Source organism: Seriola dumerili, unplaced genomic scaffold (genome assembly GCF_002260705.1).
Source record: "Seriola dumerili isolate Sdu_G_001 unplaced genomic scaffold, Sdu_1.0 BDQW01000383.1, whole genome shotgun sequence".
Taxonomy (NCBI): domain Eukaryota; kingdom Metazoa; phylum Chordata; class Actinopteri; order Carangiformes; family Carangidae; genus Seriola; species Seriola dumerili.
The window spans coordinates 206289-219545 of record NW_019174638.1 but is presented as its reverse complement, the minus strand read 5'-3'; the positions used below and the strand labels follow the sequence as shown (position 1 = coordinate 219545).

At 49.9% G+C, this 13257-nt stretch overlaps 2 protein-coding genes across 2 annotated transcripts; both read left to right on the top strand.

Annotated features, from left to right (window-relative positions):
- Positions 1-2487: 2487 nt before the first annotated feature.
- Positions 2488-5427, top strand: LOC111233279 (protein FAM110B-like). Its single transcript, XM_022761057.1, has 3 exons — positions 2488-2610; positions 2877-3283; positions 4051-5427. Exons 1-3 carry the CDS (start codon positions 2488-2490, stop codon positions 4955-4957), a joined length of 1437 nt encoding a protein of 478 aa, XP_022616778.1. The 3' UTR covers positions 4958-5427.
- A 5085-nt stretch (positions 5428-10512) lies between these two features.
- atg10 (autophagy related 10) lies at positions 10513-13242 on the top strand. The gene is made up of 7 exons (XM_022761076.1): positions 10513-10743; positions 11005-11111; positions 11334-11447; positions 11563-11746; positions 12469-12566; positions 12667-12764; positions 12917-13242. The coding sequence occupies exons 2-7, from the start codon at positions 11007-11009 to the stop codon at positions 13050-13052; spliced, it is 735 nt and encodes a 244-aa protein (XP_022616797.1). The 5' UTR covers positions 10513-10743; positions 11005-11006; the 3' UTR covers positions 13053-13242.
- Positions 13243-13257: the final 15 nt, after the last annotated feature.

Below are 13257 nucleotides of genomic sequence, written 5' to 3'. Positions count from 1 at the left end.
AGAGGACGACAGAGAAGAAAATCAAAAACTGGGTCTGAAGCTCGTCTCCACTTACTTCCTGATTGAGAAATCTGGATCAGGCCTTGAGCCCCGCCCACCACCTGCTGGCTCCAGGTGGACAGGTGAAAGAGCAGAGAGCATCAAGATGGTCAGAGGAGGAAACATCAGAGAGACTCAGCCACATGTGTGAGCCTCAGTCAGACCCAGACTCAGAGGAGGAGTCTGAGACCAGAACCAAAGACTAGCAGACGGGTCAGAACCGTTAGTGTAGTTAGCATCTTTTGAGAAAAGTTAGATAGTTAGCATCTGTACAGAACGGTTAGGGCAGTTAGCATTGACAGTTAAGAAAACAGACATGATGTTAACTTGCTGTGTTTCTTTAATACTAATTAGTCGTGTTGTTACTGTAAAACTATGATAACCATGATGGAAGTTATAGCTCAGACGATGTACAGTGTAGAAACAGAAGCAGAGAAAGATGTGATTAAAATAAAGCAGTGTGAGAGAGCAGGTCATCTGAACCGTGAGTGGAGCTGATGTACAGGAGCTTCACTGGAGGATGACTCAGCACATCACAGCACCACGGATCTGTCGGTAATGAAAAGCTGATGATGTTAAACCACTGTTTATTTCACCACTTAACACGACGATAGTTGGTTTGCATGAGTCAGCAGATTTCCCACAATGCCTCTGGTCCCTCTGACCTACTTCTGTCTCTGTTCTCATCGGAGGGAAACAGCAGACTACTGTCACTGTCGTACTGTTTGTCTGTTGTTTCACTTGTTTTTTCCTTCTCTGTGAGGCGGGTTCAGGTTTTTGCAGAAAGCTGGTTTTATTTTTGTCTGAGCACAGAAACATGTCAGTGAATGCACCACTATAGGAGCCAGGGTTAGTAACACCACACTGATGTTTCTTCTTCAGCCAGCAGTGAGTATAAAAGTGAACTGTCAGGTGTTTCCCAACAGGCAAAAATGAAGCATCAACACTGAAGAACCAGAAGCTGCAGTTCCTCTAACGACCACTAGAGTCTGGCTCCAACATTGAGTCAGTCCCCATAGACTCCCATGTTAAAATGTCCAACTTTACAGCAGAAATAAACATGTTTACAGCCTGGTGCCAAAACACTTACGGTCTCTAGAGCTAATTTCCTCCTTCATGACACCTGTTTATATAACTCACCTGTTTATAAAACTCACCTGTTTACATTTTATTAAGGATTAAAGTTTTGGAGGATTGGGCGTGGCCTCTTTGATTGACAGGTGGGTGAGCGTATACTCACCACAAACCGTCATGAACCGAAGTCTCAGCCCCACACAGGCTCCTCCTCTTTGACCATTTTTGGATTATCTGGGAGTTAGGGGGCGGAGTCAGACACTGCCAAGATGGCAACGGAGGAGCAGCTCACTCCGAGCTTCAGAAACCTGTGGGTGACGTCAACTTGAGACAAGATTTTCGTTAAAGTGTTTTCTCCTTATCTGAGTCTTATCCTGAAGGAATCACTTAAACTCAGTTCAACTGTTGCACAGACCTCAGTGACCGAGGTGAAGAGAATTAACTAAAGGTTCCTCTGACTGAGTTTATGTGGAAAAATTAAGAAAATGAAAACATCCGGGTCGGACAGGTTCACACTGACAGAGGTGTGTGTGTGTGTGTGTGTGTGTGTGTGTGTGTGTGTGTGTGTGTGTGTGTGTGTGTTCTATGGTTTTAAATGGTCCAGGTTCAGGTCAGGGGTCAGGGGTCAGGTTTAGGCATTCAGTTTTAACGGTTGAGGTTTGTATTATATAAATAACAGGTCCCCACAAAGAGAGGTGTGTGTGTGTGTGTGTGTGTGTGTGTGTGTGTGTGTGTGCCCCTGCCTGCGTACACAATGATCGAAGTGTAATTGTGTGTCCTGCTATTCCTGCTATTGTTGCTAGGTGTGTGATGTCACAGCCTGACTCTAACCCCATTGGCTGTCTCTCTCTCTCTCTCCCCCTCTCTCTCTCTCTCTGTTGTGTTTGCTGATCTCCGGTCGTGCAGCTCACTGAACAGAGCCGAAGAGACGGTGGAGGGGGCGGCGGGGGCTTTAATTTCCCATCATCCTCTGCTTCTCCTTGGGCCCAGCGGAGCCAGTCATCCACACCGCTGCACTGAGGAATTCTCCAGTAGGTCAGAACCTGAGCGCCACACACCAGTAGGGACCTGTGGGTGAAGACCAGTGAAACCAGTTGTTCCCAGTCGGTCCTGCTCCAGCGATGCAGTAGCACGTTGACTGCAGGACCTCAGCAGCCCCCCACCCCCACCACCCCCCCACCCCCCAGCCCAGAGTGTGGCTCAGTCCCAGGGTCCCACAGGCCATGAGGAGGGTGAGGGGCGTCACCTCTTTCTAGACTCTCTCTTCTTCACCTTGTGTCTTCATGTTTTGGGGGTCCTCCGGTGCCCCTGCCCTCTGTCGACCCCCCCGCACCTGCTGCCACCACGGCCGGCCACCCCAGTCGCCTCGTTGCCATGCCGACAGAGACACTGGCTCCAGCCCTGCCAGATAGCAAGGCCGCTGGCCCCGCGACGCCCTTCAGCTCCGCTGTACCCCTCCGCATCCTCAACAAGGGCCCGGACTACTTCAGGAGACAGGTGCTGTTACATCACTGTGTGTGTGTGTGTGTGTGTGTGTGTGTGTGTGTGTGTGTGTGTGTGACTGAGTGAAGTAGTGAGGGTTGTATCCATCACAGACTAACGTGTTAATAATTCTTGGATTTAGACTTTATTAGTTTTTGTTGTGTTCACTGACACGTGAACAAACTCTGGACATTTTAGTCTCTTCAGTGTGTAGACACTGGATGAGTGTTGTGTTCACTGACATGTTGTGTTCACTGACGTGCGTTCGCTCTGTGTCTCAGGTGGAACCGAACCCGAAGCGCCTCAGTGCTGTTGAGCGACTAGAAGCCGACAAAGCGAAGTATGTCAAGAGCCAGGAAGTTATCAACGCCAAGCAGGAGCCAATCAAACCGCCCGTGTTGGCCAAGCCTCCCGTCGGCCACGCCCTCCTGTCCAAGAGAGGTTCTGGGATTGGCGGAGGAGGAAACGGAGGCGGGATCCCTTTCAAAGCGTCCAACAACAACGCCAAGTCGGACACGTGCGCGACGAGCAGCGGCAGCAGCAAACGGGAGAATTTAAACCTGGAGATCCTGAAAAACCTGCTGAACTCCTCCTCCTCCTCCGGGGCCGAGGGGCGAGGAGGAGGAGCTAAGAGTGCCGTGATGATGAGGTCGTCAGGAGGAATGGCCAGGAGCTGGACACCATCAGGGTAAACTCATGAGCCATGACTGTGATCACCTGATCACATTTAGGTTCCTTAAGGTTCATTCATACTTAGACTCATTAACGAAAAGATAATCCATCATCCCAGGTCTAAGTCAGTGGTTCCCAACCTGAGGCTCAGAGCCTCCTCTCTTCTGATTGGCTCCCCGACCTGTTGTTACTAGAGCTCCAGAGAGAAGCCTGAGAGAGGAGATGTAAAACTACACTGAGATGGTTTTTGGGATTAACCCTCTGGAGTCTGGTTTTTCATTGGAGAACACGATGAACGTGTTTTATTTACATGAATGTAACTTTATTTATATGGTCGTGTAGAGACGAGCTGAGATGTGGCACGTGAGGTTCATTTATTAAAATCAGGTTTTAAAATAGTGAGTTTCTAACATTAATTAATATATTCAGTTGGATTTATAAACTTGCTTTACGTGTAGACTGTAACTTTAGAGCTTTACTTCTTCCACTTTCAGGTGTTTTCATTTGTATGAACATGAAACAATCATTTTTACAACCTTAAACTGTTGTTTGATCATATTCTGAATAATTATAACTAAAGATTATTTCAGATTTACACACTCCATGTGTGTGTGGAGAAAGACTCCAGAGGGTTAAAACCACTCATCCATCTTCTGATGGACCAGCACTTCAAATAAAGCACAGAAGAAGAAGAGAACATGGAGCTGTAATATTCTCTGTGTGATGAATCTGTGAATGGACCTGGACTCTGGATTTGACTCGACTGTGTTTGTGTTTTCTCAGGATGCCGTTAACGTACCGGTCTACGATGGCGCTGAACGAGCAGCCGACAGACTCGGCTCCCAGCCCGAGCACCTCGCACTCCCTGCGCTCCTTCTCCCATTCCCTGAAGGTCCCGCCCATCAACAGCGGGGGGCGCCGCAGTCCGCAGGGCGCCAACCTCAACCTGAGCAGACGAGTCCTGGACGAGCGGGGGGGCGAGGGAGGAGTGATCGACCGCTCTCGCTCCCCCCTGCCGCCTCTGCTCACCTCCCACTCCTCCTCCGACCTCCTGCGACTGTGCAACGGCAAGCCGCTTCGCACCGCCCGGTCCAGCAGCTCCTCGGCTCCACCCCTCCCCCCGAAGCCCAACCCCGCCTCCCTGCCTCCGCCCGCACTCTCCCTGTCGCTGCCTCCCCCTCGTCCGACTCCATCCCCCTCGCACTGCGACAACACCACCCCTCAGTCGCTACCTTGTGATTTCGGAGACCCCTCCGGCACCTCGACCGACTCCACCCTGGAGCTGGAGCTGGGCTCGTCCGTGGCCCGCCGCTCCTCGCTACACAGATCTAAATCAGACCTGTCGGACCGCTACGCCCGCGCCGGAGCGGACGTGGAACGCTTTTTTAACTACTGTGGCCTCGACCCGGAGGAGCTGGAGGCCGTCGGTCCGGAGAACTTTGCTCGAGCCAACTCGGACATTGTCAGCCTGAACTTCCGATCGGCCTCCATGATCTCCTCCGACTGCGACCGGTCGCGGCGGTCCTCCAACGACGGGCTGTCGGACGGGGACGAGGGCGAGGACGAGGAGGAGGAGGCCGGCGAGCGCGTTCCCTACGGCATCTCGGCCGTGGAGCGAAACGCCAGAGTCATCAAGTGGCTGTACAGCATCAAACAGGCCAGAGAGACACAGAAAGTGTCACATGTTTAGCTCCACGGACAAACGGCCCCGCGGTTCAGAAGTGAGGGACGGACCGGAACCTCACAGGGTCCGAGACCGGTCCTGGGGCCGGACTGAAACCCCCGAGTGAACAGACGAATGAATGGAAGAGAAGGTCACGAACAGTGAGGAAACAGTTTAGAAACGAAGAGACGAGGACTCTCATCCTCCTGGTCCAGAACCGCAGGAGCACCAGGAACAAGAGGAGGAACATGAACACGGGACATGTATGTAAAACTAACTGTTCCTCTGTGGACACGCTTCACACCGACTCACAGACCCGCGGACCGCCTCACGACGAAGGATCCCGGGCCTGACGGAGGACACGTTGGCAGGTTCAGGTGTAGTCTGGTTTCAGACCTCTGACCTGGTCTGGGTCAGTGAGTACCACCTGGTTCTGGTCGTCCTCCTACAGACAGCGGCTTCAGAGAGAATCTCACTCCTTCCCTTCGCTCTCTCAACGATCCATAAAGACGCAGTTAAAATACGTTTTTATACGTTTTTTTACAAATTCGTTCAAAATCAAAAACTTAAATCTCTCATTTACAAAAGTCTTCAGACCCTGAATCCAGTTCTTCGTCGGTCCCCCTTCAGCAGCGGGTCCAGCTTCAGTACAAGCTCTGAACCTGGATCTGCTCAGTTTATCTCCGTCTTCCTGTCAGATCCAGGAAGTGTCTGTGGACTGTCGTCTGCAGGTCTCTCCACAGGTGTGTGTCTCTGTCCAATCAGCTCAGTCCAGACTCGCCTGAGTTAAAGCAAACAGGAAGCAGCTGATCAGTCTGAAGACTTTCAGTTTTTGGTTTTTAAAAACATGTTTTCACTCGGTGGTTCTGGGTCACTGAGGTCGACCGGTGAGTGAAACGTCGTTTCATCCATTTAAAGTGAAACATTAAAGTGTTGAAAAAGAGGAGGGGCTTCTGAAGCAGCTGCTCACCTGGAGACCTGAGCTGAGGTTCTGTTCACTCCGCACCGTCACACAGACGCACACACGTGTCGACAACGTACAAACAGCTGAGAGTCACATGACTGAACAGCTGAGACTGAAGAGTCAGTGTGGGTCCAACAGGCGAGGGACAGGATGAACGAAGACTGAGAACAGTCCCCTGGTCCTGACCTCTGACCTCTGACGTCTCCTGGTCCTGACCTCTGACCTCTGACGTCTCCTGGTCCTGACCTCTGACCTCTGACGTCTCCTGGTCCTGACCTCTGACCTCTGACGTCTCCTGGTCCTGACCTCTGACCTCTGACGTCTCCTGGTCCTGACCTCTGACCTCTGACGTCTCCTGGTCCTGACCTCTGACCTCTGACGTCTCCTGGTCCTGACCTCTGACCTCTGACGTCTCCTGGTCCTGACCTCTGACATCTCCTGGTCTTGACCTCTGACATCTACTGGTCTTGACCTCTGACCGCTGATGTCTCGTCTCCTGGTCCTGACCTCTGACGTCTCCTGGTCTTGACCTCTGACCTCTGACATCTCGTCTCCTGGTCTTGACCTCTGACCTCTGACGTCTCCTTACCTCTGACTCCTCCTCCTGTCGAAGCTAAGCTAACGTGGTGACGGTGTTGCCGTGTGACCAGGACGAGTCCAGCTCCGAGGACTGACCTGATACCTGGTCCAGGTGTATCTGATCCGTTCAGCACTTCCTTAACGAGTCCCACAGACTCATCAGGTGATGAATCCAGATGTTCTGAGACTCCTGTCTGACAGATGTAGTGATTAGTGAATGAAGGTGTGATGACACACATGAGAGGACACGTGATCTCACAGACGCACGCTGTGATGTCACTGCTCTGCTTTGTTAACTCATCCACCACCAGCGGGAGAGTTGTGGCGTCCTGCTCTGAGGACAGGTGGGACGCTCGTCTGCTGATGTGGTTTCACGGTTCAGACGTATTTTAATGATTTATTCATTATAATTAATGATTTAGCTCCACCTGTGCAGACAGGTGTTGCTGACAGGTGTCAACAGTTTCCATGATGAAGAAGCTTCAGTCTTCATCATTCTGATGTTTGATTGATTGATACGTTAATGATGAGGTGATGACATCATGTCGGGCTGGAGGACAGAAGATACTCGCAGGCCGACTAGTCGCCGATATTTCAAAGTTGTAGCGGTTGAAAATTTGTTTGCCCTTCGCTCTCGTGAACACCTGTTCACCTGTCGGGCACGCCACACCTATAGAGCCCTTCAGCCAATCAGGTATCAGATCATAATGTTTATCAGAATAACAACAAAAAAAACAACCTTCAAACACACAGAGGAATAAATGAAATCAGGAAATGAATAAATGTACTAACAAGACTCCGACTCAGAAACAGGAAGTTGACCGTGATCATGTGATGATCAGTTATTGATCATGAAGTGGACGACTGCAGTTTTACTGTCCGACACACTGATCTACAGGTCAGGTCAAAGGTCAAGTGCGTCCTCGTGTTCCTCTGCTCAGAGCATCGATGGTCTCCAGCAGGACGCCAAAACTCTCCCTTCAAACCAGAGTCAGTGAGTCAGAGCGAGTGTGACGACACACCTGCACCGGAGATACACCTGTGACCGAACACGGTGCAGGTGAGGACAGGAAGGTGGACGAGAGACAGAGAGAGAGAGAGAGAGAGAGAGAGACGGTCCACTGAAGGTTTTTATAGTCGTACTGTAGATACACACACACACACACACACACACACACACACACAGGAGGAGCAGCGTGCAGACACAGCGGGCTGCGTCCATCATGTCCCCAGCTCTGCTGTCTCTCTGTCTGTCCTCTAAGCCAATCACAGGAGGACACCTGTCGCTTTAAGAGCCTCTGTGTGTAAAGAGGGCGGAGCTCACCTTCGTCCTCGTCATCTGTCCACGTGTCTGACGTGTGTCTCCAGGCCTGAAGCCATATCGGTGTGAATGCAGCACCACAGTCAGCGTGTCTGCCCCCCCCCCCCCGCCACCCCCAACACCCTCCACACTTTGCAAGCAACAACCTGCTGGGCTTCACTTCTGCTTCACACACTCTCAGACACGGCATCAACACCTGAGGCAGGTATCCACATGGCGGCTGATTCACATCATCTCACCTGCAGCGTTTACAGTCACAGACACAAAGACAAGATGTTGGTGCGTTTAACCCTCTGAGGTCTGACGCCATTTAAAATCCACCTTTTAAACATGACACCATGTTTTATATCACAATGTTCTCAGCTCTTTCTAGAATCATAAACTGATCATTTCACCCAAATGCTGAAAACTTGAAGCTTAGTTTTTGAAATTCTTCAAATATTTTGTGAAAACAAACCTTTACTGATGTGGATGAAACGTTTTGGTGCTTCAGATGTTTTTATCAGAGTCTACAGGTTCATAAAGATGCAATAATCACACAAGAATATGTGAGTGGAGAGTCGACAGATTCTAACAACATTTAAACCAGATTTCTGCTCTGAACTATCACAAAGATTTTAATAGAAACACCCGTCAACCTCAGAGGGTTAAACTGAGACAGCTGGAGGCTACGATGAGCGTCACACCTGTCAGGTACAGTCAGGTTCTTCACACCGTCACTGTCGCATGTTGTTGTTGCAGTTTTATGATAAAACGTTCCCTCCTCAGTCAACGCTCAGCGCTCCATCATGACGAAGTTTACACTTGTACAAAAACTATCCAGACACTGGATCGTCCACCTGTGGTAAACTCAGCTGATCGGACACACACCTGTCTATATAAGGTGTCACAGGAGGAGGAGGAGGGAAGACGGGATGACCTGACCCCTGACCTGAACCCAAATCCAACATCTGGAGAGACCTGGAAATGTCAGTCCCAAGAGGCCTTGCAAAAAAAACCCAAATCCAATGTGAACAGGTGATGATGTCAGACCGAGACGTCGGAGGCGTTAATCACCAGGTAGAAAATAGAAATAAATAGAATATGAAGTTATGTGTCTGTTACCATAAAACTGCCAACATGACATGAAGCAAGCGAAGACCCCGACCCCCCCCAGGCAGAACCCTACATTACACTGAGGTGAAGTGAAGGCCCGCTGAGGAGACAGACCCCCCCCTCTTGCTCTGAGCTCAGGGCTGTGCTAGCATTTCCTGCCCCCCATCCACCCCCACTCCCACCCCCCCAGCACCCTCAGACCCCTCAGACCCCAGGCCCCCCCGCTGCTTCTCCCTGTCAGCATTAATAGAATATTGTAGAGTTCCTGCAGCGTCCTTCAGTGTCCCTGTGTCTACATGGTGCGTGTGTTTTAACCCTGGACGGACGGACAGAGTTCTTCTTCTGTGGTACCTGCTTTGTTTTCTTCTTCTCTGTGTAAATGCTGTAAGAAAATGTACATATTGATTTAAGAAGCAGTGTGTTGGATTTCAGTTCTTCTGTCTGAAGGTTTCTGTGTAACAAAGAGTCTGAACTGAGATCAGCTGTTCTGGACTGGTCTGGACCGGTCCAGGACTGTGGTACAGGACTAGTACAGGACCAGTCTGGACCCATCTGGACCGATCTGCCCTGGTCCAGGACTATGGTACAGAACTGGACTGGTACAGGACCGGTCTGGACCTGGACGGGTCCAGGACGTTGTGTTGACTGTGTTTTTCAACGTGGAAACTTTACATTTTGCTTGAGAACAAAAAACTTGTTAATGTTTCTTTTGCATTATTTCAATAAATGTCTTTGTTTGCCATCTGATGTCAAAGTATTTTCCTCAGTGGTTCTTAAAGGGATTGATTGATTGATTGATTGAGTGATTGATTGATTGACTGATTGATTGACAGCCTACTTCTGCTACATCACAGTGGCCTGAGACAAGAACAGAGAGTCCACATCCTGTAGGTCATTTACTCCTGCCCTCACATACCAGCTGCAGGCGTACCAGACCTCTGTCGTCATGGTAACAGTGATAAACGTGGTTGGTTATAAACAAGTTATAAAAACAGTTTTCATACATTGAAGCAGGCTCACTATTTGGCAAGATCAAGCTAATACTTACTACTTATTAATCTTACTAATGAGTAACTAGTATCTGTAACTGGCAGAAGGAGCTTTATTGTTACTCATTAATAAATGCAAATAGTTTTACACTTTAGGGTAAAGGTTTGTTTTCACAAAATATATGAAGAATTTCAAAAACTAGACTTCAATTTTTCAGCATTTGGGTGAAATGATCTGTTTTATTGTAACAGGAGCTGAGATTGTTCTGAGTTGTGTTTTATCTAATATGTCAGTTTCCTTTAAAAAGTGAATTTAAGAAATAAAGTGAGAAATGTCGTCAGACCTCAGAGGGTTAAACCCTCTTCTAAACTCTGCAGTCCCTCAGTGTGGAGCTGCTGTTTGGCGCCATCTAGCGGCGCTGGAGACAAACACCAGGCTGAGGACTAATGGAGGACAGACGGGTCTGAATGAGACCTGGTTCTGGTTCTGGTTCTGGTTCTGGTTCTGTGACAGCCTTCCTGTGCGCGGCGCTGCGAACGCACACTGTGTTTAAGTCTGTTGTCTGACTGAGAGCTGGGATCACCGGCTGAGCTGACGTCACGGTTGAAGTCACGTGATTTCGCAACCCGGAAGAGAAGCGCTTGTCTTGTTCCCGCGGCAGTGGAGAGGCTCTGGACCCGGTCGGGGTCTTGGTGTGCGAGTCTGTTAATCCCGCGGCAGGGTCACATGTCGGAGGACGGTCCAGGACCAGGACCAGGACCAGAACCAGAACCAGAACCAGGACGAGAAGAATCAGCAGAGGCCCGGTCCACTGTCTGACTGAACTCTTAGGCGGAAGTAAAGTGGCGTTCTTTCAAAATACAGGTAAACATAGACGTGTGTGTCTCTGGGGATAATGACCTGTGACTCTGTCAGGTGTGTAGGAATAAAACCAACAGACACAGTCGCTCTGTTCAGTCGCAGTGCAGCTGTTCACGTCGCTCCCTCTTGTGGCTGAAATCAGAACTACAACAACAGACGCTACATGAACTTGCTGTGTGTCCTCCTGCTTTTACCTGTACATTCACATAGAAAACTAACAGACACGGAGACTCTGATGTGTCTCAGACTGTTGTTCTCCTGCAGACATGAGCTCCTGTGTGCTGGAGGAGGAGAGCTTCCACCGCTGCTGTCAGCTCCTCCTGCAGCAGTCACAGCAGCTGGGAGACGGCTGGAGCTGGGAGCCGGTCCAGGTGAGGAGGTCGTCACTCTTTAGTGTCCCCTGGAAACACTTCCTGTTGTGTTGTGAGGATCTGCAGCTCGTGTGACGATGTTTTCTGGAGTTGTTTGTGTTTTGTCTGTTTCCATGTGTTTTTGTGAAGCTGCAGGGCTTTGAGCTCTCTGGGCCACCGTACAGCAGGGCCTCGCTGCCCGCTCTGCTCCGTGGTTAACGGGACTTTCTGATCTGGGTTCAGGGTTCACAGGAGGGCTACCTGAGGAAGACTGCTCTCAGGTCAGTCGCCATTGACCCGAGGCCGGTTCGGGACCAGGCAGGATCCAGTTCAGACTGTGGACAGGAAGAGGAACAGGTGAACCACCGAACATGACAACAGTCATCTAGACGTCACTGGATGTCAGCAGCCTCTTCTTTAACATGATCTTTAATTTAATTTAATGAGCTCCTCTGTCTCTCCTCCTCCACAGTCGGCTCCCGTCGCCTCAGCTGATGCCGACACCATCAGATCTGACGCAGAGGACGAAGACGACGAAGACGAGGGAGTCTGTGCGGCGTGTGACGGCGGCAGCCAGGTGCTTCAGTACGAGTATCACGTCCTGTTCTCCTGCAGCTACCGGACTCCGGTGCTCTACTTCAGAGCCTCCACTCTGGGTGAGTGCACCTCGCTCTGACTGTGTGTGGCGTTCAACTGCCACACACAGGAAGTTCATATGTCCTTTAAACTGTTCAATGACGGGAAGAAGTTCTGCTCACACGTGTCTGACAATCAGCTGTTGTAAAATCAACAACACATATAGAGTTTATTCACTTCAGGATTTGGATCTGCAGCTTTTCTTAGAAGTTGTTTTCAGTTGTTTTTTGGTTTTTATGCGATGAAACTGTGGGAGAAAAAAATCTTTTCTTTTGTATAATTAATTAAAAACCGAAGGCGACTTGTAGCAGTGAGAATAAATCCAGCGCAGTGAACGATGAATGAAAAGACATTTTCTGTCTTTTCATCTTCACTAATTAACAATTTAGTTCAGATTTAGTTTAGTACCAGCAGCTGCCGCCATCTTTTAAGGTGGAATGTTTTATTGAGTGTTACTTGATGTGTGATTGATGTTTGGAAATCAATCAATGACTGTGACCATGTGTTGTTCTCAGCTCTCTCCATGACAGACTCTTCAGTGATGATCGGATCTTCAGCTTCTTCAAACGTAGATAAATAAACGTGATCATGTGACTGTAGATATTTTATTTCCTCTGGAGAATAAACGTAGTGGAGCGTCGTTGCGGAGGCTCCGGCAGCTCTACACCTGTGGTTCCTCCACCATGTTGCAGCACGTCCTGTGTGATATTTCTTCTTCTTCTTCCTCATGTCTGTGGCTCAGAGGGGAGGAGCCTGTCACTGGAGGAGGTGTGGGGCTCCGTTCATCCAAACTTCAGGGTCCGGCTTCAGAGCAGTCCTCTCAGTACAGTCACTCAGCAGGTAAAACCAGGACTGATGCAGCTTCACCACCATCATCATCATCATCATCATCTTCCTCCTTAAAGCTCCACTCACTGAGGTCTGTCTGTCTGTGTGTCAGGAGCATCCTCTGCTGGGTCAGCCTTTCTTCATGCTCCACCCCTGCAGGACAGAGGAGTTCATGAGGCCCGTGCTGCAGGCGGCTCAGGACCAGCACAGGTAGGACCACACCTGGATCTGGATCCACCAATCCAGAAACACAGTGGAAGACTGATGTTATTTCTTTAGACTAACACACTGAACGTCATGTTCTTCAGTTCACTGTGTGTGTGTGTGTGTGTGTGTGTGTGTGTGTGTGTGTGTGTGTGCAGACCAGTGAACTACGTGTTGACGTGGCTCAGTGTAGTGGGTCCTGTGGTGGGTCTGGACGTCCCCCTGCAGTACTCCACCCAGCTCCATCCTGCAGCCTCTGTCTGCATGGACCCGGCTGATGATGGACCCGGCTGATGATGGACCCGGCTGGTGATGGACCCGGCTGTCTGGGCAGTGGATGAGGTTAAACTGCGTTAGTAACCACTGAAACAGTAATAAAAAGCTCAGGTCGCTTCTGATCTGGTGGCTGTTCCCAGACCTGCTGTCTCTGTAATGAGCTGAACATCAGGGACAGTAAGAACGGTTAGCATGATGCTAAATGTTTACGTCCTGTATCTGT